We start from the raw sequence: 25,764 nt of genomic DNA on the forward strand, positions 1-25,764 counted from the left end.
AAACTTCCTGCGGAAACTTTATTGGCACTTTTGACTTCTCTTTCGCCTTTCTTTTTATTTTTAGTCCTGTTTATTTTTATTTCGCGTGTTTTTTTTTTATCCGCCGATGAATAGCTCATTGATTCCCTCGTCGAAGAAGCGGACACATTGTAGCGAGTCGCATTGTCAGCGACACTTGATAATTGAATCGAGGACAAAGACCTTCTGTGACTTTATTTGAGGAACTGTGCAGGATAGGTATACCGAGGTTGTTCCGAGGGGAAATGCGAAAGCTGTCGGTAACTTTTCGCGGTTTTATTTTCCAGTTCGCTTGGGGTTTGAAACTGTCTGAAATTAGCTTCTGATGCTCCTTTAAGGGAAAAGGGGAATAGATGGTAAAGGGAAGGGAATCGCGGTGAAATGGTTGTATAATTAACAGGCATGAAAACGTAATCTTTCGTGGAAATTTTTTGGTCCGTTTTTATCTTCGTGCGCCGGAATTTCGATGTATGCAACGCAGCTATCTGTGCGGAAACGTGTAAAGGACGTGAAAATGCGGATGATAATTTTCATTTAAAAAATACTGTTTTAAAGTATCCTTATTTTTACTTTTTATCACAAAGTTCATGTTCGATTTTTGAAACATTGAAAACGTCAAACTACGATGGAATAACATTTTTAATAAAATACATCCAAAGAATTCTGTACAAAGCGTATAATAAACCATTAATTATAATGCACCGTTTAAGTCAGCTATTAAACACCGTGTCAAATTTAAATCCTACTGAAATTTAGTTTAATATCGTATAACGATACTCAGTCGCATTTATCAAACGTGTACTAAATCTGACGTAACGGAATAATTGTAATAATGTAAAATTTGCATTAATTATCGAAGATTACTATTTTATTTAATTATGTTTCATATCCGAATAAACAGAGAATTCGCCAAAATTAATATCGAATAAACAAATGAACATCAAGTTGTTTAATGACTATTAATGGAAAAGAGCACGAACCGAACATTCTCTTGGTAAAATAATAAACAAAGAAGTAACTTGAAAACGAACGAATTTTATGCAATATCCCTCTGAAACTCTGATCCAAAAGCATATAGCAGTTTATACAGTCACGGTATATCTTTCCTCGAACTGGCCTGTATAAATCGTACCTATTTTTTCACTTTTTAAATTGTTTATTCTATGTATCTTTATGTCAGAGTAATTTAAACGATTTTATAAATCCCTCGTTGAAATGAAGATATCACGCTGCATAAATACGAAAGAAACGAGAGAGTGAAAATACGTTAGGCGTTGAAAAGTCACAGAATGTGGACGAAAAAAAAGTGTTACCAAAAAAGGAAGTGTGCGATTGCAAAAAAAAAATTGCGCTACGCCGATGTTGACCTGTGTAAAACTGTATGGATCGATGCAGTGCCCGGATATAGTGTCATATTGTTTTAAAAACAGTGGAAAATACCCTTTCTCTCCTTAAGCCTTAAATCACTCTATCAAAAATGATACTTTTTATATAACACTTTACACTTTTCTTCGATCCTTTTTCTTTCTCTTTATTTAACGATAATTTTAACGATATTGTTCGACGATATTCGATTGCCACACGCATTAACATTTTTATAAAACGGGCTTCTTCGTTTTACAAATTCTCGAGCATTTCCCACTAACGTGACGTTACTCTTTTTCCGAGTACAGCCATTATAAGCCAAGTAATTAAACTACTTATCGCTTTCCTTAGTCGTTTAATAACCGATTGGCCAAGTCATGATTTAATAATAAAGATCACAGCTTGATACAGATACGATAGCATATTAAAAATATCGACATTTTTATGGTATTTATCCTGATAACTTTATTGTTCAGTATTGAAAACTGAGTTCACGAAATATCGATAAATTTCTAATATTTGACACTGCCACAGACATGTTGTAACAAAATATTTGGCGTTGCAAACAGGTGTTGGACGAAACAAAGAAAAATGTGAATATTTTAATTTAGATTTATTAGGCCCTTCGCTTTTTCGGGATAGATATTTCTGAAACTTATACTCCCTTCATAAATACAAAGATAATTAGTTTCATAAGTTTCATTATGTTTCTTTATTAAAAGTAAGTCAGTTAATAGCTTCGAAACTTCTATTCATGCTAAAGATTATTATAGTACTTTGAAATAAATGAGAAACGACGTTTCTGTTTGATCTTAAAGAAAATTTTAATAATTTTCGATAATATAGATAACAATATAGATTTAATAATTACCAGCCTTTCTTTCCGGTCATTGCTGAAAAAAAAAAAAAAAACAGATGTCCGTATGTGCTTTTTTTATATTTTAATTTATATTCTACCGAGCACGTCCAGAAAAATAGAATCTAAATAAAGTTTTGCCTCGTATGATAAATGTTATAACGAGAATTTTACTTTGCATATTTTATGCACTTTTGCACGCTCGAATTTCCTACAAATACACGTACGATTTAATTCGATGATTTGTTTCATAACACGTACATCATACGTATAGCATTTTTTTTCTCTACGTTTGTTCGACGAAAAATAGAATGTGAATAATAAATACATAACTCTTTGGATTTCGTGTATCGATTACACGTGCTATAAGAAGCAGAATATGGCGCGCATCCCCTGACGTCGAAGAGCGGGCATCGTATTTTGATACAAGTTTCTTTGGGAATATACAATTTCAAATATAATTGAACGCGTATCTCTCTGATTTCGATCCAATAAGCGTGGATAATGTCTCAAATAAGACGCGTACGCGATTACGGCTTTACACGAAAACGTATTTATGGAGCATCGTAGCTAAAAATAGATACTCGCTGTTATAAATGATAGATATTAATACGGAAAGAATTGTTTTCGCGTTTCAAAATCGATGTTTTAAGACGAAATGAAAAGTAAAGACGCTGGCAAACCTACATTTTTGCGAGAGAGGATTCTGTCGTTGTTTAAAATCAATTAAATAAAAAAAAGATCAAATGAAATAATTTATAAGTATAAAATATAAATACGAATTGAATTTTGATAACATTACCGCTGTAATCTTTGTGCATGAACGATATAATAATTGTAGTTGAACGATTTTTCGAAAACGACCACAACTTTGCTTTTAAAAATAGAAATGGAGAAAATCAAAATCACTCGCGAAATGTCTGCAAGTGTTGCGAAGCAGGTTTTCAGATAAAATGCATACAGGTCGACTATAAAATTCATTTATTGTGTCTTATCAATTTGTATAAAATATTGATTTATCATTACAGGTCACACATGGATACGTGTATAATCTATTATACAATTTATCATTGTTACGTGTATCATATTGTTTAAGACCCAAGAAAACCTATGTATATACCGTTTAAACTGCAACTGAAATCGTTTACACGTATGTATATGGTTAATGCATTAGCAGAAGTATATAGCTCCTTTCGATCAGATTAGATAAAGAGAAGTACGATATCTGCCAATAATTTAAATTTCATATTCACACGAATAAATAAATAGTTACTTTTATCACATACGGACTTTTCCAATTAAGAAATCTTGAAAATTTAAAAGCCACAAATTACTACGTAAACTAGACTTCTTTGGAAAGATACGTGCAACAAAATTGCTTTTGCAGTTATTAATCCTAAAAAAGAAACAATTGGTGCAACCTTCGATTAATCTTTCTTCCCTTCTTTTTTTTTCTATTTTCTTTCTCTTTTAGAATCTTCATTTTAAAAATTAACGGCTAGAACGTTCATTGGAGAAATAAGTTTCCGAAAATTAAATTCTAAAACATAAATTCTAATTAATAAAACTGAAGAAATTTTGTTTTCCTTCGTACTGATAAATCATACCAAACTGTAACGCAGAAAGGAGCAAGCTGCCTTTTTTAAGATATTTTACTTAAAACACTAACTTGTGAGACATACGGAGAAAATGACTAATCATAAACACATATCGATTTATCCCTACCTATAGATTTTCACTAATGAAAAATTATTATTGTTGCCGTTAGATCTTGTTTTTCGTAAAGTAAGACCCGAACGTTTGCAAAATGTCAATCTTTGAAAATGTATAATTATCTGCTTGTTCGAGGCACTCGTACATCTCACATCGATATTAGCATGCGCTTATAACGATAAATATGTCGTTATTATATCTAAAGAACGTTGTAAAAATGCTTACTTCTAATATTTAAAGCTTATCATTCCTTATAATCGGTAGTAAATGTTCATAACCATCCATTATTGTATATTTAACGTTCTTTTTTTTTATATTTTTTACTATATGTGTACTTTTTTTTATCATTATTATAGCGATATGACGGGTACAAGTGCATCTTGTCTGTCAAGGTACCTATCTCGTATGTACAACATTACTTCTAAACTATGTAACATCTCAACATGAAAATGTCAAATCAAATCAATTGTTAGTACTCGCTCAATATCCATTGCAGATGAATCTCATGGCAAGAAAAATTTTAACGATTAAATTTACTTATTTGCACGAAAGAAAATAACTGGCAATTGATAATAACATAAGAATGGTAACAGTCAAATAATAACAACTTTCTCATTCACAGATCATGTAATGTTGAGATGTTATACATATTCATATACATCCTAAAGAATAATAAAGCATTTGATAAAAATAGCTGGCTTTTATTACAATCAGTGGAGATACGATTAATATTAATGAGAGATTTCATGAAATCTATTGATATAAGATATTTTTAATATCAGCAATTAAACTTCTCAAGTTACTGTTAATTATGAACAAGCTTTCAGTAAAAAATATGAACTTATTTGAATCTGTCTTTTGGTCAATTCACGTTTAAAAATACATACGCATTGTTTTATGCTTTTATCCTTCCTTTCTCCTCTATTTTCAATGCAAACAGTCGCAAAAGACTACCTATAAAATAGATTTTTTTCAAAAAAGAGTACTTAAATGTATAATCTCTGAAGTACCAGTCTGTGCAAAATACTTTAAAGTTTGAACACAGTTTTTACATGGAAACAAAAGCTTTTTTCTAACTTTGTTCCAAATTTTTTCTTCCTTTCTTCCTAAATTAAGACAAGGAATCTTGTGAAAACTATGACTTGAATTTTCCATCTCAATTTAGTAAGAACTAGGTGTTAAATATTCATATTTGATCCTTGACTTCTAAACAGATTAACAACATAGTAACCAATACATAGCCAACTGATTATATTGGTATTTTTTCAACAATTATTATTACAGTTAATCTACATCCGTAATATTTACAATATTGTATACTTTAAAATTAATAGACGTTGTATGTGTAGCTTGTATAGTAGATTTATATAAGTTGAATTTTCATTTCTAACTTTAACTGAAATAGAATACTTTTCTTTGAACGCACCAAAATCAAAGTAGTGGCACGATCATCGTTTGAAATGAAACATATTCTATTAATCTGTCAGTCAGTATTTTATTGCATTAAGTCTTATCGAGTATCCTTACTTGCTCAGAGGGTATTTTTCTTTTATATGACATAACATTTACAAAAAGGTTCAATTTATAGTCACGTCTCAAGTACTTCTCTGTATGAGTAATCTAGCAATCACATAATACAAAGTAGCTATTTTTACATTCTCAAAATTGGAATTACAAATCATCGATAAAAATAATATGTCCAATTATAATTGGAGCTATTGCATATTACATTATTGACTTTACGAAATAGACGAAATAAATGTAAAAATAATCGAAAATTAAATAAAAATGTTGTTTTTTTTACATAATAAACAATACATGAGAACATAACAACTATAGTAAGCATATTTAGTTAAGTCAGATATTGATGGTATTCGATATAATTACAACCAGAATTTTAAGATATTAAATCATTGAGACAATTATTCTCTTAATAAATACCTTCTATATCTTAGTACAAAGCTGTTAATATATGTCATGCCATAACATAATACTATCGATAGATTTCTCCGTAAAATTTAATTTGCGAAGAAAACGATACTATAATACATGTCAGTGTTGTCAAGGATCATATCATTGAGAATTACAAATAATATTAATAATAAATATCATACACAAAGATCATGAATCGATCAGTAAATAAAAACACTTGTTTTAGTCATTCTCTTGTTTTACCATTAGTTTAGCCTTCATAGATTCATAGAATACTTGGAGAAGATCTTCCCGACTGAACTTCGAACTGACTGCTTCAAAAATCTTTAATAAATCCTCTTTCGATTCACAGAATTGTTCGATACATTCGACTGCAAACTGGGAAGACCAAAGTTTACTGAAAATATTCTCCATAACAGGAGAAGATTGAGATTCCAAAGCTTGCGCTATGTCAGCTGGACTATTATTTTGCAATGCTATATCTAAAACGACACGCGGTGGTATTAATTCATCATTTGCGACTGTATGGCTAATGATTACATCCATTGGCATTCTTTTTAACATAGCGTTTAAACTAGATAATTCTGTCATAGGCTTCCTTATCCCCTGTTGTTCTTCTTCTTTCAATTTTTTGGACAACATTTCAGCAAGTTCTGAAGATATACATTTTTCATAAACAGCATCCTTAACTTCGTTAAAATCGAGAATATCCAAACAATCACTGGTCTTTATCTTTTTTTTATATGTATTCAATACTTTTACAAAAAATTGTTTGTCAGCACTGAAAATATCAGGAAGCCGAAGCAAAACTTTATTCACTCCACAAGCACGGCATGCCATCTTCAATATTACTTCATTAGAATTTTTTCTATTTTCAGTGCCAAGCATTCTGATGGTTTCACTTTCCAATTCCACCTGTGATACATGTCTCATTTTGTTCTGCAAAAACAAATAATTGTATATTTTCAGCTAAATATCTTTTAATTTTTAATTAGCATTAGAGCTGTGATGAAACGTCATATGGAAATACAAACAAAATATTTACTTTATATTGTAGAAGAAGTTTTTCTGGAGTACATCTCCTTACTGCACTTTCTAGCACTAAGTTAACATCTATCTCATCCAAAAGGTCTTCCAAAGCCATTTGTGCTGCAACCGATTTTGTCGCTTTATTCGCTCCTGCTTTGGATAGATAAATAGAGTCAATACTAGTACAGGTTCCAACAGTTTTTGTTGCTTGTGTTGTTGTCACTGCATTTCTAGCGCAAGAGCTAGAATTTTCAGTATCATTTTCTGATGTAGAAATGGTAACCTTAGATGATGCTGGCATACTCGTAATTTGTCTAAATAAAAACAGAATTTTGTTATACAATCATCATAAAGAAAAGAAGAATAAATACATAATTTAATACTATTATTAACATACGTAGTTGTCACATTTGATGATTCTGATCCAGTCGTTTGTGCAACTTCATACATTGCTTGAGAATTAGTTTTAGAAGCATCAACTGTAAGCATATTTGACAATTCATTTGAAGCTGATTCTGTTGTTTCCTTAAACATCTTACATGCATTCTTATCGATTACAACATTGTTAAAAACTGTACTAGAGCTTGACTGGCTTAATGGTATATGATTTATTAATTCATTACGTATTTCATCAGTGCTGCTTTTTATCGCTTGATCTTCGGTCGTTACTTTCTGTGTAGATGCAGGTACATTAATATTTACAGATGATACTTCGTTGTTATTTGATACTTTTTCAGCATGTTTTTTCTCAAAGCATTTTAAAACATTTTTTACAAATTCAACTTTTGAATTACTCTTTACTGGAATTCTGTTTATTTCACGTTCAGATAATTGGGCGAGATCTCCAATGGTTTGAACATTTCTATGTTTAAAACACTTAAGTAAATGTTGCACCCAAAGAGGATTAGTCAAATGATCAATGATAGATGTTATAGGTTCTTTACACTGTATTAATGTGGGATATATAGGTTGAATAGAATCTAATAATTCTGCATGTGGAGTTTCTACATTAAATTCGCTTGTATTCTCACCGTCTTGACTTGAAGGTAAGCTTCCAAATACTGAATCTGTAACGGGTAGAGTATCTTGTTCTTGGATATTCTCTTGCATATTCTCAGTTGCTTGTGTACTAGTCCTTATTAATTTTCCGCAGAAAATTTCGTCTGAGTTTGCTGAAGAATTCAATACAGTAAGGTTTGCTGCATCTATTGTATCGTCTAAATATTCAGAATTCGCATGTTTTTCTGATGAATGTTTTATTATAGAATTGTCCTGAACATTGAATTTCAGCAGATCTAATGAATTATTCATAATAGATGTATTTTCTATAGCGCTTGTATCAACATCAGAAGTCCTTTCTTCAACAAAATCATTATGTTTAGTATCTATTCCAGTAAACATGTCTTCCTGTGTCATTGAATGATCAAATTCATTATTTTCTAAACTAACATTACAATCTTTTGATACTTCCAAAATTTCATCTTTTTGACTTTGATCTATTTTGCTTGTAAATGTCCGTTTTACATGTTTGGAAGACGTTGAATCTTGGGTAATTTCAAGTTCAATATTTAAATTATTAATTTTAATATTATTTGGCATTGGAACTGCATTTGTTGACTCATCTTCTACAGAATTACACATTTGCACATCAGTATCTATAGTAACATTCTCTGAATATTCTAATTCTTCAGCTATTTTTGTCAATAATTCGTTTTCTCTTTCACATTGTATGTCAACTTCGGATGCATTTGTCACATCAGTTTCTTCATCTTTTTCCAACTTATCTGAGTCTGTTGATACCAATTTCTGCTTAATTTGTTTTGACCTTAACGGCGAATCCTTACGTACTAGTCCACGTGAAGTAAATTTAGTAGCTTTATAGATTGAGTCAGTAGATGTAATTTCATATCCCATTTCCTTTGAAACTGGAGGATCCGCAAAGCTTACTCTTTTTCGCTATAATAAAATATAATATATCACAATTAACATGTCTTAATGGATTCTAAAATTACGTTAAAAAATATCTATTATATTTATTTTATAAAAATATTTATTTTTTGTATTATATCAATATAATTATAAAAATATGTAAATTATAAATAAAATTATAAATAAAATCATATTTTTATATTTTATCAAATAGCCTGTTGTTATACATTTGAAAAAGATTACCTTACTAGGAGTTACAGCTTCAGGATCAGGTTCTGGAATATATTGACGTTGACGTTTCAATATACTTGCGCTTGGAGATGCAGTCAATGAAGGTGGATTTGCACTTGACCATTCTAGAATTGGCAATTCATCTACTTGAAGCATGGTTTCTTCACCTATTTTATCAGTTTGAGCATCAGTTTGTGCAGATATGCAATCTACTGATTTGTCAGCTTTTGTGAAAACTTTTTCTCCATCATTTTTCAAATTAGAAAATAATTTTATTGGAGGGGAAGAACAATAATCTGTTGACCTCATATTATTAAAAATTTTCTCTTGTCTGCTGCTACATGTTGCTGTTATTTTATCAACTTCTTTCAACATAGGTGCTTGTTCTTTTTTTCCAAGCAACATATCATTGTCCGTATCTTTGGATTTTACTCTTTTAACTGTATGTTCTTCATCTAAATTTATTACATGGTCTTCAGCTTCCATTCTTGCTTGTTTTGTTACTAACCCTAACATATGAGCTGCACGTCCTTGTGCTGAAAAGGTTTTTAATTTTGTCTGGCGTTTGATATTACTTTTAGGCGATGTTAACTCAAGCAAGGATTTAAACGCTGATCCATCATTTACTTTTTGCATTTCAGATACACTATCCTTTTCATTATCACATAAGTTATTTTCAATAATAGGAGTTGAAATCTTTGGTTCACTGATACTGATTTCATTGGTTTCTTCAAATTCCTTAACATTATCTTTAGGAACTTTGATATTGTCGTCATCACAATCATTTGAAACAATTTTAGCTACTTCCTCATTCTCAGCTGTAGCATCACAGCATTTCATCAAAGGAGAAATATCGTCCACTTTATTAATTTTAATAAAACATTGTTTTTCAGTACATTTTTTTAACAATTCTAATGTTTCTTGGGAACTTTCTACTATATCTTCTGCATCATCTTGAGTTTGATTTTTTCCTTCTATGGACTTAAGATCTTGATTTAAAATTTGTGTTTCGCTATATGATTTATTATTATTAACTACTTCAACATTATTTTCAGTAGATTTTTTTGTATAAAGTAAATCACATTTATCATCTGATATACTTTTTGAAGTAATTTCTGTCTGTACATTTTCTTTTTGTTTCTTTTCCCCTACTTCTTTTTCTCCTTCTAATGAATTCTTTTTATTCTGTGAAATAGCTTTTGTATCTTCAATTTTGTTAAGTTCAATTCTTACTTTTGATAATTTACTTTTATCTAATTTAGATAATGCTTGTGAATCTTCTACTACATCTTCCATATCATTTTGAGTGTGACTTCTACCTTCAGTAAATTTAATATTTTGAACAGTATCATTAATTTCAATAGCTCTTTCGGTATTAAGTAAATCGCACTTATTATTTGGTATACTTTTTAAATTAACTTCTGTCTCTGCAGTTTCTTCTTTTGTATTTTCTTTGACTTTTCTTTGTTCTTCTAATCCACTCTTTTTATTTTGTAAGATCTTTCTTGTATCTTCACCTTTTTTAACTTCAACTTTATCCGATCTCCTAGGTCTGCCTCTATTTTTCGCTTCTCTCTTTGCAATATTAGCACCTTTGTTTTCTTCTGGTTGCTTTTTATCATCACAACATTTGGATCGCCGACTACGTGATAAGGGACTGTCAAATACCATATTTATACGTAAACGAGATATTTCATTCCTAGTACGTTGGCTTAAATTCGCTTCATCAATTGCTATTACACTCGTTGCTGCATTATCATTTTCTACAGATTCACACCTATCGCTATCACTAGCTGTCTCCGTTAAGAGAACTTTCCTTCGTTGACGCGCATTAGTTGTTTCGCTTTCACTATCTGAAATTGATTTTCGTTTAATACCTCTTTTTTCTTCTTTGGTCAATTTATTTTCTACATTTTCCGGTGCTTTTTGTTTATTAATTATTTCAGACTTGTCGTGGATTAATTTCGTCTTTAAGCTGCTTCGCAAAATTTTATTTGTGTTTGACTGTCCCGGTTGATTATAAATAATTTCTTCAAGTTTTGACGGAGTAACAGGCTTTACAGCAACATTATAACGATTGCGTCGTTTACTACTATCTAACATAGATGGAGATAGACTTTTGTCATCTTTATTTTCTAAAGATTTCTCTTGTGTATTAGCATCTAAATCTGCTGAAGTTTCTGGATCTGTATTGTCATAAGCATTTTTCACCGTTATCATTTGATCTTCTTCTATAAGCAAATTTTCATTACTGTAAGCATTATCTTTTGCTTTTTGTATGGATTCTAATGGTATATTTTGTTCAACGTTGTCTGTTGATTTTGTATCATTTTCAGCAATTGATTTACTAACTGCTTCTAATTCCTTCATTTCAATTTTGTTTTCTTTATTTGCATCATCATCCAACATATTTCTTATTGAAATATTATCTTTTTTGTTATGATCTTTCTCTGCTTCTCCTAAACTTTTACTTTTTTTATCAAACCATTCTTGTAAATTTTGAGTATCTTGTGATGAAGATTGTGATAAATCATTATACAATGCTGCAATATCTTCTTTCCTTCGTTTCAAAGACTCTTTCTGGTGTTCTGTCAAGCGATTGACATCAAACTTTAAGTTTGTTTTAATGAAAACATAATCCTGTAATTGAAAAAATGCAAAGTATAACAGTTACAGAAGAAACATATTTACAATTATTACATAAATTCCTGTATATATATATATATATATGTATATACCTGTGACTCGGTGTCAATTGATACTTTCTTTTCTGTATTTTTGACTGGTTCTGATTCCTTAACTAATTTTTGGCTATTAGTTCCTTTTAAGAAACCACTACTTACTTGGTTTAGTGACTTTTCAATTTGATCATTTTTCATTTTTGTAATTTCAGCCTCGCTTAATATCTTATTTTTCCCTACTTCTTTTTCAATTTCTTCCAATATTAATTTAGGACTATCACATAACGCATTTTTCAATTGGAAGAGAGACATTGTTTGAACTTGTATATCAAGACTTGAATGATTTAATGCTTTAATAATTATTTTTTTGTAAGATGAAAGAAGACTATAATTTATTAGTTTACCAAGTCCTTTAAAAATTATAATTACACTTTCCCATGTACTTGCTATCTACAAATGAAATATTTTAAGGTTAATTCTATTTTTATTATATATTCAATTAAATATTGTAGAATATTCATCAATTAAATGAATATTATATCAACTAAATATAAAACTATATTAAAAAGTATGTGTATACCTCTTTATGTAGCATTTCTAATTCAGATTGAAGCATGAGTTCAATAGCAGGTTTACAAACGAGCAAATATAATATTGCTTTTTCTGCATTATATCCATAGATAGTAATAATTACTGCTGACAGTGCTTTAAGAGCACGTTCACATTCTTTAGTTTTTTTATGGGATAAAAAGTACATGACAAGATCCACGATAAGATGTATAATAGATGGAACTTCTGTATTCGCTGAAAGTTAGATTGAAAATTAAATATTTATCTTATACATTCATTAAGGTTGTTTCTTTCCAAACTTCCGTTAAATCAGTAACATACCCAATAAAAGCTTATAGTTGATAGTTTTCAGCAAAATGTCTAAACAGTTTAAAATAAGATTAGAAGACCCTCCATTTTCTGTTAAACAATGTTGCATAATACTTGCAATATTTAACAAAATTTCGTTTGATTTTACTGTTGTTATAAGATCTGTTCGCATTTCGAAATGCTTATATAAACATTTCCAAGCCTTTGCTACTTCTTGAACCTACCATAAATAGCATACAAACTAAGATAAAAGTTTATATATGTAATTTAGAAGTTATGAATTATTTAATAAAATTAACCTGTTTGTGGTCCTCCAAATGTATATACATAAATGGAAATGCTACAATAGATTCAACAGTTTTAAAGTTATGTTCTGTAGTACTTCCTTCATTAATTTCTTGTATATCACTCATGTATTCTCCTAATACACATGCCAAAATAAACCATAATTCAAGAATAACAGATCTGGAAAATATTGTAAAAATAATAAAAAGGTAAGATAAAATTAACTTTATAATTAATATTAATTACTATTTTAAATTGCCTATAACTTACTCATTTTTATCTTCTGCATTTAATAGTAAGTATATTTTTTCATGCATTTCTTTCAGACAATTAAATGCATGTAAATAATACACGTTTTTCTTTTGAGACTTAATACATTGCCAAAAAAGACATTTTAATGCTTTATAATGATTCCTTAAAGAGACAGTTATAATATATTTCAGTGCATCTTTTTATAACAATAACATATGTTGCACTAGTATTAGTACTAATATATATTTGTATCAATACTCACTTTTCAGCTTTATTTAGAATTGATGTTTGTAGAAATTTGAATACCAATTTTGACAATGTATCATCTTGAAAATCAAAATCTGTACTTAAATCAGCAATTTCAAATAAGATTGTGTCAAGAATCAAATCTTTAATCATTGGTTTATCCCCAGCATAGTTTGTTAATTCTGTAATAACTCGTGTCATATCTTTATACATAATTTCCTGTAAAATATCATTTAGCAATTATTTTATATAAATGTATTTTAAAACAGTCATGTATTTTTCATTAATAATATTTAAACCAACCTTTTCTGCAACTTTTGATTCTGATCTAATTTTAATTTTTACATAACTGACCAAGCTTGTCCATAGTATTTTACCAAATTGATATCTGTTTTTCATTTCTGCATTTGTAAGTTGGCTCAGTACAAGCAGAGCTTCTCCTACACTGTGAATTATACTTTTATAACATTCTCGAAAGACAACATCAGATATAGGATGCGGAAGTCTTTCTTCCAAAATTGGAGCAGTATAACTATCTTGTTTTGTGACAAGAAGTTGACATAAAGCATCCACAGCAACAACTTTTGTTTTAAAAAATCTTTTTCCTGGTGAGGCTACCACATCAAACTTTGAAGATAATAATGGTGTATCTCCAAGAGGTCCAAAACAAAAATTTAAAAACTGTGTGATTACAGGATTAACAAATTTTTGAATGTCTTTATAAAGCTTAATAATTACATGCCACCAAACTTCTAACTTTGTTAATGCTATTAATTCAGTTTTACTATTTTTGGCATTCAATGGAATGCATAACAATTTTACTCGTCTAGCAGTAGCAAGTTCTTGTGGGTCTAAAGCAAAATTGTCCACCAGTAATTTCCATGAAAGAAATGCTTGCCTGTACCATAAAATATTATCATCATTATTTCTAATTTTTAATGAAAAATATAATTATTGATATAAGCGTTATATATACCTGCGTATAATTGTATCTGTAGATTTAAATGCTTTTTCTTCAACACTTAATAAATTATTTATTAAACCAGCACCACGATGGAGGTCCACACCAAGAAACTGAATACTAACATTCCATTGTGTAGCCCAATCTAATTCACATGTAGATACTAAAAGTAACATACGTTTGCAGTATGTAGACTGTAACGTTGCTATATAACGAGTCCATGCAGGTGCTAGTTTAGTACGAACATGTGATACTATATTTGTAGCTAAAGCTTGTTGTAAAAGTTTTAAAGCAGGACCTCTTTGTCTTTTATGACCCATATAAGCTAACAGTATTACTTTATCCATTAACAGGGCATGAAACTGTAAAGACATTCAATTTAGTATTTTTATATTTTTGTAATATTACAAATATTGCTTACATACTCTTTGAACTTTAATATCTGATGTTGTTGCAGCCACTTTATACAATCTTCTTAATAAAGTTATACAATAGTTAATTGTTTCTTCTTCTACCCTTTGGTCATCTGATAGTGGCTTACTTTCTGCATCTATCAACGCTTGTAGATTATCTACGCATGCATTTGATGCCGTCCATGGCATTGTATTTGTTTGTATTGTACACATACAATTATTAAAGAAGTTTACAGCATATGCGTCATAAGCAAATGTTGATATAGCATTGTCTTCAACTACCTCTAATAACTTAAGAATTTTTAATCTGAAATTGCAATGATTGAAAGAAGTTACTGAAATTATTAATGCTTACATAAACCAATAAAATTATAGTTTACCACTAACAAAAACTATTAAAATTTAAAATTTTATATAAACAAACCTATTTTTTGGACTTATCTGCCACATAGCTTCAAATAAATTTAAAGTATGATCTTTGAAGTCCTGAATAACTACATTTAATGTTTCATATGCTTCATTCTGTATGTCATTATTTCCATTTGCAAATGCATCTATAACCAGTTTACATAATTCCTTATATTGCTCTTCTTTAATAGATTTTGTAGATTCTAATTTTTTACTGTTACTGAAAGTAACATAATTATTAGCAAGTTTAACAAAATCTACATATTACAATACAATATATTTTATATAAAAAAGCTAATAATATTATTATAATTAAAATATGATATGGTATAAATAAAATAAGGTAATATATATATATATATATGAATTTACAGATAAGAATATCAAAATTCGTACCTGCGGATATAGGTTAAAGCTTCACGTTTTTCCTTGATATTGCTATTTTCCCGCAGCATTTTCAGCATTCGCGGGAAAGATTGCATGTTAGAAGCCATTCTACAAATCTTCGTCTTTCAAAGAATTACAATGGAATTTCGTTCATCTCATCAAAAATGTGTTTACGAAGAATTTTCCACGAAAATTAAAATAAGATGTTCTGCGCTCTTACTAATATATCACACGAAATTAAAATGAAATCGTTTACTGATTCCTTTCGGAAATCTTTTTTTATAGACATTCGATATCTGCAAAGACTATCTCCTACAAACAGCCGAGAAAACAGGTTGTAGTAAGCAATTATTAAGTATTAGTACGCATTAATACACAGCGCATATTGCCACACACCTTCTACTTCAGCTCTTTCTTCATTTCTCTGTTTACGTTTTCCTTTCTCCTACCTTTTTTTCCCTCTCCCCGCTTTTTTCTTTGTGTCAGGAAACCACAATGCAACCAACGAAAACAAGTTTTGTTTTTGGAAAGAGATACAATTGGGTATACAACAGTTTAACGTTTCACATTCCCGGCGAGTTTGCAAAGTGCACGTAAACTTCAGATACCGTTTTCAATAGATTTTCGCTACATCTAATCAAGGAATTATGTTAATTATTAAGACAAAAATATCCTTTATTTTGTTACGTATCTAAATTATAGAGGCACTTTGTAAACTGCGTAATACAATTCGAAAAATGCGTATCAGTAAAAATCGTCTGTCCGCCAAAATATGTATCCCTACCACGTGATGCTCAAATATTAAACTAAAACTGAAGTTGACTCGACTCACTCGACTGTGACGCACTAATGTACATTGTAAATTGTAATGTACAGATCCACGACTATGTAGGTAGAACAAAGATAAAATTGAATATTTGTTTAATGCTATTTAAAAACATTAACAATTTCTATTTATAAGCAAAATATTATTTGACTTTATTTAAATATGAATTTTAGCAGGTTCAATTCAATTATTTATATTTATAACTTTTATATTTGCTTGAAATAATTTTTAAAAAGCTTTGTACTTCCTTTATATGCTACTTCAATGCACGTACTTACCATGTACGCGTTTGTTGTACTTCCTCCCAAATATACACATCAAACAAATTAAAAGAAAATACCAAATTTATAGTAATTAGATTTGAACTTTTGTATTCGTAAATAAAGTATTTGAAATAAATTGAAATATTTCAAACATAATTTTTTCTAGAAATCATTAGAAATAATAAGAAATTGATTTACAAACATTTATTTAATTTACTTTTAAATTAGAGTTATTCAATTATAAAAAGTTAAAAAATAAAAATATCATTTTTATTTATAAATGTATTTTATTATAAATTTTATATCCATTAAAAATTTCACTTTTATGTCATTTATTGGTACAAGTAAATACTCAATTTATTTAAAAATTACGTAGATAAACTTAGTTCTGTATAGTTAAATAATAAAATGCAATCATATAAATATTTTATTTAAAAATCTATGTTATACATATATCAAATCATGAAAGGTCCATATATATATAAAATAGTAATTGTATCTATTTTTACAATAGTTTATTATACTATCAAGTTAAGAACACAACCATAGTCGTACACTATTGTCCCTACCTTGTGGTAGGCTATCACAAAACCTTTGTCCTGTACTGGTAGCAATGATGGGTAAACTTTTGTGCAAGCTTACACCATTTATACAGTCACATGATAATTTTATTTTATGTGATGCATTAAGATCTTCGCAATTTGAACTTTGTGGTAATTTCCAAATTTTAATATCTCCATTTGTACCACCTAAAAAATTTAAAATAATAAGAGGAATTATCTTTGCAATAATATAACATATTTTAATAATTATTTATTAACATACCCGAAACTATTTCATCTCCATTAGATGTAATGTCAAACTGAATTCTCTGATTTGTATCAGACTGGCGTCCTTCAAGGGAGTACAGAACATTACCTGGGTTACGCAAATCCCAACATAAAAATTCATTACTACGCCTAACTACAGAAAATAATTTTGTTCCACAAGGGCTAAATTCAATTTGAGTCACTCCGCTTCCTGTTTTAAAAGTACATAATGGCCCATCTCTATATAAACCTAACAAAAGTATATAAGTGAATTATCAGAATTATATTGTTAGCATTAGTGATATTTTCATAATGAAATATAATCGATATCATTTACTTACCAATGTTCTTAGAATATGTACCAAAAGCAACTAATCCTGGCATAATTGGATTTTCTCGAATACAGGAAACTAGACCTATTACATTTGGAAAATCTCTTTTAAATTGAATGGTATTTATTTGGCGACCTGGATGTTCCACATTAAACACTCTTAAAGCATTTTTGAAGCCAGCCCATACTTCTTTAGCAGAGTCAATAAATTGAATACTAATTGCAGCTTCTACTTCATCAACTCTAACAACAGAATAGAATATTTAATAAAAACTTAATGAAAATATAAATATATTGGTAAACTATTTATATTACTAACTGATTATAAGCTCGATAAGTTGCTCTTAATTCACCATTAAAAGCATCCCATAAATGTATAGGACTTTCTTTACTTGTACTTAAAAAGCAACAACTTGCAGGTTCCCATGAATTCATAAAAGGATACCAACAAGCATCATATATAAGTCCTCCTTCTTTTACTGTTAAAGCTGCTGAAAATTTTGTGGATGATAAATTTGAAGGAATTTTTTCAGAATATAATTCTGTAGGGAGTTCATAAATTCGAATCCTAAAATCTTCAGAAGGTACTAGTAAACATGTTTTATCAGGAGACCACTGACAACCCTTTGTAAAATTTTCATATGATTCAGTTGTCTGATATTCTGCAGTTGCTTCGCATAATAATCTTGGAGAATTATTCCAATTGTAATAAAACCAATTGGTTGAGTATGTTTCTTCTATATTTTTTATAGCTTCAATTTCACTAGTAAGTAGCAAGCTTTCATTGTTTCGTACTTCTGATATTTTCCTTGTAATATCTTCCTCTAATTTTTCTGTTACTTCTGGTATTTTCCCTGTAATATTTTCTCTTATCTTTTCCGCGACTACTGGTATTTTCTCTGTAGCACCTTCTCCTTTTCTCCCTCTTAAAATTTCTTCTTTTTGAAAATCTTGTGACACTTTTGTGTCTTTGAAAATTGATGATTCTTCAATCGCCACTGATTCTGGCTAAAATATACAATAAAATAGAAAGTACTATATTAATAAAAATTTAATAATTACTCTATAAATTTTTTATAAATTCATCAAGAAAATATTAATTTTAAGTTTTAAGATTTACCGTATCTACAACAGGTTTTGTAGTTGTTTCTGTATCTTCACAACATTCCATTGTGAATAATGAATGAAAACATTACCTTTTTACCTTATTATATTTAAAAAGGTACATATTTTATATAATTCAAACTTGTAAACATTAAAATATTTATAAATTGTAAAATATGTTTACAATTTATAAAATAATACATAAATCAAAAGAATTGTTTTTATATATATTGTATCTGTTACGGCATAATAAATTATTTCCTATATATAATAAATTATTTCAGTATATTATGTTCTACTGTCATCTGCATGTGTTGATCGTTCATAAAACTAGAATTAAACACCATATATGAAATGAAAAGCGATTTAACTGAAAAATAAACAATGCCACATAGGGATATTTTATTTTTACTTAACTGTAAATTCTATAAATTACCAGAATAAAACTTTATGTATTAAAATACGACCGTGGTATCAAGTATTAATTACCAAAGATACAATTGCGATAGAAAGCCACGTGATATTTCAAAATACTATATATCGGTAAAGAAAATGAGGGGCTCACTCCTTCATCAATGCTACAAATGGCTATCAGTGACGTTACGATACGCGGCAAAGACAAAACGGAAATACAATTCTTTTCATATTTTGTAACTTTTTCAATGAAAATTAACTACTAAAAGAATCTTGTATCTTTTCCATTATCTTTTACATATGTATATTAAAAATTAAAATTTTAAGCAAATCCTGTTTAATCCATAATAGAATCTTTTTTAGTGAAGCGTATCGTTAGCTATAAATTTACACGTATTTTAAAGTTTGTTGGTAAACACAACATCTAAATCAAATGTAACGTTTTTTGTCCCGAAATAGTATAGGATTTACATTCCATCCCTTAGTAAGCAGTCAGCAATCATAAAGAAAAGTTGAAATGATGGAAAGTTGGGATCGTAAGTGATAAAATGTTTTAATAGAAGAAAAATGAGTAACAAAAATTACTTTAAACACATTACTTCTAAACAAAATGTTATACAGTATAAATATTGTTTAATATAATTGTATATAACAAACATACAACTTAATTTCAGTTTTAAAATTGAAAATTAATTAATGAAGTACTTTTTAATAAGAAAAGCTTTCTTTTACCTTACTCAGGTGAATCAAACTCTAGTACAGAGTACTATGATGCAATTGAATTTCAAGAAGAGCATAGCCCAATAAACAAATTCGGAAAAAGACGAAGTACATCGTTACCGAACATAAATTTACAAGGTTTGTGTTATTGCTATATTTATTCTCCTAATATTATATCTATATAGAATGTAATTATAACTATTTTCTACTTTATTGAGGAAGAAACACTGGAAGTTTCACCTAGAATCGATACGAAACCCATAAGACCAGTTGCCGTTTTAAAGCAATTATATACGTATTCTGCAATTAGTAAGTAGACTTAAAGTATTTGAATTTTAAATATAACAAAATAAATACGAAAGAGAAATTTCTTAACGCCAAAGTTATTTCTCAGTATAAAAGCTAATAATAATCTATTATATGTATATTAACATTTAATCTTTTTTAGAATCAAATATAAAGCGGTCAGCGTCATTAGTAAATAAAACGAGAAGAAAACTAAAGCCATTTATAACTATAACACCTGCGACGCCATTGTAAATGTTAAATTAAAAAGTTAAGTCATTTATTGAAATAAATATTTAAATTTTATTTATATTTATTTTATGAAAACTACATATATATATATATATATATGTTCGAACACTTGAACACTACTCATTATTAGCTCTGAATACGAATGTTTCTTATTTTTTTTTTCAAAACACTATAGTACCAATCACAAAATGTATGAAGGATAAAAGCTGATTAATTCGTAATTTTTTCAGATATGAAACATGCATTGCGTTTTTCATTATTAGTGTATTGTAATAGTTAGTTTTAATAGAAAATTGTGCTTCCCATTTATATTATATGATATTAAGAATAGTAAGATAGTAAGAATAGATAGTAAGAATTATATGATAATTCTTACGTATAGTGCACACTGAATATGTACTTAACATATTTTTTATATTTTTCAGATGTATAACTTAAAGAGTAAAAATCTATAAAATCCTGGTTACATCGTGTAGGTTTTCTTTGTAAACTAGAGTAATAAAATTCAAGCAGATTTAAAAAATCTAGAATCCTAATAGGTGATAAAAGACATATTGATAAGTATAGGTTATATATTCTATCAATTTTATAATACAAGGATATTCAAATACGTTTTACAAGTACATATTGAGCTATTGTGGATATTGGTAACGAAATAGGTTTTTAGAATTATTTGTATGGCTTCTCAACGCGAGAATTGATTGTAATTTCAACAAATAAATAAAAAAAAAAAAATTTGTATGGCTACACTCCATGAACTATAAATAGCACATTACTAAGAGAGGAATTATTTAAAATAGTAAGAAGGGATTATTTAAGAAATATTTTATTGTTGAACCGTGGATAAATAAAATAATAAATAGGTGATTAATCGAATAATTGTATCAGAATATCTTTTTCTAATTTTATGAGAATGTTTAAAAATTTAAATTTAAAAAGTTGAATTTAATCAAATGTTTAACTATTTTCCCTCTTGTTCATATATATATATATATATATATGAACTATATGCAACAATTGTTTTATTTTGAACTATAACATTTTTCAATTCGCGTAATGTTCAGAAGAGTTTATTACAGATTTTTTAGTCAGTTTTATTATATTCCTATACATTGTATTTATATTCTTACATTGTATTACATTCTTATATATTGTATTCTTATACATTATATTGTATCTTAAAAATATCTTTATTTTTATTATTATTACATTATTAGGAGCATTTTTTAGGAGTATATTTTTTACTCATTTTTAAGTTTTTTTAATAAACATTTTAAAATTTTTAATAAATATAAGAAAATAAAGGTAATGTAGTCGTGATTTACTGCGTGATTTAAAGGTAATAGTGATTTATTGCGCTGTCAAGATAATGGATTTTAGACCTTAAGAATCCAACAACTACGTTTTAGTCTTCTTAAAGAAATTCTACAGAATAGACTCATGCATACTTTGTACCATTTGACCCATGCATATCTTTTGTGTCCTTGGCGAAAATTCCTTTTACAGTCCAAGCAGGTATAATTACAGAAAGGAATTAAGGAAATACTGTTGGAACAAAGGTTTCCAGTGTTGTAGCAGATGTGTCGAAGTGGTCAAAATTTCACTCTGCGACTCATAAATTTTAACAACTTCATGGTATTATTGCTGAACTGACAAGTAGATTGTTACTTGTACCGTTAATTTAAATGCAGGCTATATTTGACCATAATTGTTTGCTAAATCACAAAGACAAGTCTCCGAAAATACTTGTTTCATTTATTCTAATTGTTATTGTTATAAATATATATCTTACTCTTCTAATATAACATTAACAAGCAAAAATATTACCTAGTAAGAAAAGTATATAATTCATTAAATAAAAATAATTTTACTTCTTAATATAACTTTACTTCAAATCTCTATTTATAACTGAAATTCAATATATATGTATAGTTATATATTCAATATAAATTATTTATAATTATTTATAATATTATTTCAATTATTTATAATATATGTCTTGATATATTTTATGTTACAATTGTTAGAAGTTCGACATTTTTAAATTCTTCATAATAATGAAAACTTTCTCCCGAAGTTCAGCGGAAATTGCAATCCTGTGCTTTCTTACACACCCACAAAAGTAAGAATTTTTAAAGCCTCCGATCTTTGTCCTTCGACCCCATGCCATAAATGCATAGTAAAAGGTACAATAATCCGTAACAAACATCTGCACTCGGTGTTTTCGGGGAAATTCTGGAAAAGTCTTTCAAATGGGATGTACTTGCAGGCCTCAGTAAATACTTTGTGTACAATGGCATTTTTCTTAGCTTACGCGTTAAGAACCATAAAGGTATAGGAATATAGAAAAATAATTTTATTTTTATTTAAAAATTATTTACTCCACTTTGTTTAGAATTTTTCATAGAATATTAAGTTTCTACGATCTTCGAAATTTTATGTCGCAATCTCGTTCTTATTTCGTGAAACAAGAAGGCTCTCAATGTTTCAGGAGAAAATTTGACATAAAATTGAAAGAAGTTGTGATTCGATTTTCCAATTTGCAACGATGTTTAATTCTTAAAAAAGAAAGAACAATATCTATTTTTTGACGACGATTGAAAAAATTTTTTTTAGAAGATTGCCAGAACTGATTGGAAAGTTTCTTAAAAGATTTTTTCTTTTTTTTATTTATTTGTTGAAATTACAATCAATTCTCGCGTTGAGAAGTACTTTAAATTGACCAGAAAAAAGACGTTATAACTGTATAGTTAATATATATAAATTATATAAAAAATAGATATAATTGTATCGTATATAGGCAGCGATAATTTTTAAATTTTTCTGTTATAACGTATATTTTTCAAGCAGAATTATCAGTTTCTGAGTAAATTGATTCCTGTATAAGGGACGATTCGCACATATACTTCTCATCTTCTAAATAACTTATATAGGAACGTATATACAAATAAGTATTTCTACATTTTACATGCTATAACTATTTATCTATAAGTACAAAAATTCTAACGTTCAATTTTGCAACAATTTAAAATCGAATTCCTTTATTTTATAGGTGAGGAAATAATCTCTTTGCACGAAGTACCAAGCAGTTCCTTTACATTATGAGACAAAGGCGTCACAGACATAACTAATTTTCATTTCTTCTATCATGATACGTTAAACATTGGCAATATATACTTTGACGCTGGAAAGCGTTATCGTCAAATTAAACTGACGAACGAACGAATTCGCCAATGAGAGAGGACATAATAAGCTACTTACGTAAATGGGAACCGTGAATTTTAACATGAAGGTGAATTCCGTTTACGCGCTAGAATGGCGCACGCGCATTCTATATTGCGTATAGGAAATACGTAAGTACGTAGGGAGAGAGAGAGAGAGAGAGAGAGAATGGGGAGGAAAATCGAGAAGAGTAGCTGGAACGTCGATGAACGAACCACCCCCGCGTGGTGGTCTCTTTTGGCGCGTGGGTGCTTCCAAGGTCATCGCAAGAGCGAAACTGCTACGACGCCTTCGTCGCGACGCCCGCGCATAAAGCGTGGGTGGAGACTATATACGCGTGTACTTATGTATAGCTAGCGCTACACGCCGTTTCAATTCATCGAACTGGTCCATTCACGAAAAGTTTCAACTATCCTATCCTCGAAAATTCATGACACAACGAACGTTACAGCAGCCTTGGCCGATCGAAACTTCCAAATTTCTCTCATAATAAATTTTGAGATATATCGGACCTCGGTGCGAAAAAAAGCTCCCAACTTTCCTTCTGGAAAGTTGGCTACATCGTGGTTTACTACAGTGTCTGTTGATGGAAAGTTTGACGCTTCGAGAAAAATTCGTTCCACCGAATTTCGTCATGGTGGTCATTGGTGCAAAGTTTTGGGCAAAGAAAGGAAAGGTTACTCTATAACGTAGAATTTTACATGAAAACTTTCGTTTCAAAGATTCAATCTTATCGGTCGATAAGCTGTTTATAAATGTAGCTATCTGATTGAAAAAAATGTATTTTTTTATATTTTTAATATTATTAGAATATTTCATATACTTTGAACATTTGTACTTTCCTGCAGATTTCAAAATTATTAAATATTCTGCTAATCACATTCATAATTCGTACACGTTATTATTAAAATGTCAGTTTGCTGCATCGGGCTTCTGACATCAGGCATTGTTTGTTCATATCAAAATACATAAACAGTTTATAGAAATTTATTCTTTCTTTGTTGTTTATTAAAATTACAATCAATTCTCGCGTTGAGGATCAGTCTATAGAAATGGCTACATTAAACAGGCATAATGTTATTACGTTATTATGTGCTTATTCAGCGTTAGTGAAAGATAATTTATTCGTAACAGTACTGTACAGTAACAGTGACATGATAATATCCTTTAAATTAATATACTTCGATACAGACTTATTCAATTTGAGACAGTTACAATTTATTTAATTACATAAACTAATGTGGTAGAGCGAAACGTACAGTATATTTTGAAAGATATTAGTCTGTCTAGATACTTTGTATCTTTTTATTGTATGAAGGAATTAACTGTTTGCGTTAGACGTGATCTTGCCAAAAACAATGACTTTATACTTTTCTGCTAAATCCGCCCACATGTGCACCCACAACTATGTAAGCACTTAGGTACGCCCACGGATTGCCTCCTGTATCCTACAACTCACTAAAAAGTTTTGATCAATCTGTCATTTTAAAACATAAGAAATATTTCGATTGTCCATAGTAAATGTAATTCAAAGTAATCGTAAATTACTTTGTATAACTACTTTGATAGATTGTATAACAATTTAATGATATAAAAAGATGGCATTAAATGCTTAATACTTAAATGTGAATTACGATAAGATCATAAATCATATACTGTCAACACGTACATTCCCATAAAATCATAGTTTCTCTATCACCCAAAATTAAACTTCGGATATTACAGAAAAAAAGATGATACTAATTCAACTTTTCCTATATGTTTCGACAATTAAGTATGCTTTATAAACAAATATTTCATTCGGAAAATTCTTTGCGTTAAGTCTCAAGATATTCTCCGTTGAACAACGATGTTTCCAGCAAATGATATTTCGTTTGCAGGATATCTGTACTTGCTGAATCCTGATCGCTCCGATACGACCCAGATCCTATAAATGATACATCCTGTACTGGT

General features: G+C 29.1%; 3 protein-coding genes across 6 annotated transcripts; 1 reads left to right on the forward strand and 2 right to left on the reverse strand.

Annotated features, from left to right (window-relative positions):
• Positions 1 to 4,022: 4,022 nt before the first annotated feature.
• LOC100746707 (telomere-associated protein RIF1) lies at positions 4,023 to 16,394 on the reverse strand. Of its 2 annotated transcripts, none has more exons than XM_012390360.3 (16): positions 15,982 to 16,394; positions 15,595 to 15,897; positions 15,215 to 15,418; positions 14,803 to 15,097; positions 14,393 to 14,739; positions 13,720 to 14,314; positions 13,433 to 13,635; positions 13,189 to 13,332; positions 12,933 to 13,098; positions 12,646 to 12,853; positions 12,335 to 12,558; positions 11,917 to 12,204; positions 9,086 to 11,713; positions 7,311 to 8,869; positions 6,930 to 7,227; positions 4,023 to 6,823 (listed from the first exon to the last, which is right to left on the reverse strand). In XM_012390360.3, the coding sequence occupies exons 2-16, from the start codon at positions 15,690 to 15,692 to the stop codon at positions 6,107 to 6,109; spliced, it is 7,974 nt and encodes a 2,657-aa protein (XP_012245783.1). In that variant the 5' UTR covers positions 15,693 to 15,897; positions 15,982 to 16,394; the 3' UTR covers positions 4,023 to 6,106. The 2 variants fall into 2 exon arrangements, with proteins under 2 accessions (XP_012245783.1, XP_012245782.1); XM_012390359.3 differs by having other exon boundaries at positions 11,812 to 12,204.
• Positions 16,395 to 17,088: 694 nt separating this feature from the next.
• On the reverse strand, positions 17,089 to 19,095 carry LOC100746828 (telomerase Cajal body protein 1). 2 transcript variants are annotated; one of them, XM_024370420.2, is made up of 6 exons: positions 18,935 to 19,095; positions 18,713 to 18,822; positions 18,134 to 18,667; positions 17,825 to 18,057; positions 17,500 to 17,733; positions 17,089 to 17,423 (listed from the first exon to the last, which is right to left on the reverse strand). In XM_024370420.2, exons 1-6 carry the CDS (start codon positions 18,983 to 18,985, stop codon positions 17,206 to 17,208), a joined length of 1,380 nt encoding a protein of 459 aa, XP_024226188.1. In that variant the 5' UTR covers positions 18,986 to 19,095; the 3' UTR covers positions 17,089 to 17,205. The 2 variants fall into 2 exon arrangements, with proteins under 2 accessions (XP_024226188.1, XP_003492600.1); XM_003492552.3 differs by having other exon boundaries at positions 18,134 to 18,822.
• A 413-nt stretch (positions 19,096 to 19,508) lies between these two features.
• On the forward strand, positions 19,509 to 24,679 carry LOC105681318. Of its 2 annotated transcripts, none has more exons than XM_012390371.3 (5): positions 19,509 to 19,868; positions 20,074 to 20,190; positions 20,269 to 20,361; positions 20,501 to 20,607; positions 23,642 to 24,679. In XM_012390371.3, the coding sequence occupies exons 1-4, from the start codon at positions 19,850 to 19,852 to the stop codon at positions 20,590 to 20,592; spliced, it is 321 nt and encodes a 106-aa protein (XP_012245794.1). In that variant the 5' UTR covers positions 19,509 to 19,849; the 3' UTR covers positions 20,593 to 20,607; positions 23,642 to 24,679. The 2 variants fall into 2 exon arrangements, with proteins under 2 accessions (XP_012245794.1, XP_012245793.1); XM_012390370.3 differs by lacking the exon at positions 23,642 to 24,679 and adding an exon at positions 21,015 to 21,095 and having other exon boundaries at positions 19,510 to 19,868.
• The last annotated feature ends 1,085 nt before the right edge of the window (positions 24,680 to 25,764 follow it).

This window comes from Bombus impatiens, unplaced genomic scaffold, assembly GCF_000188095.3.
Source record: "Bombus impatiens unplaced genomic scaffold, BIMP_2.2 scf_0765, whole genome shotgun sequence".
Lineage (NCBI taxonomy): Eukaryota > Metazoa > Arthropoda > Insecta > Hymenoptera > Apidae > Bombus > Bombus impatiens.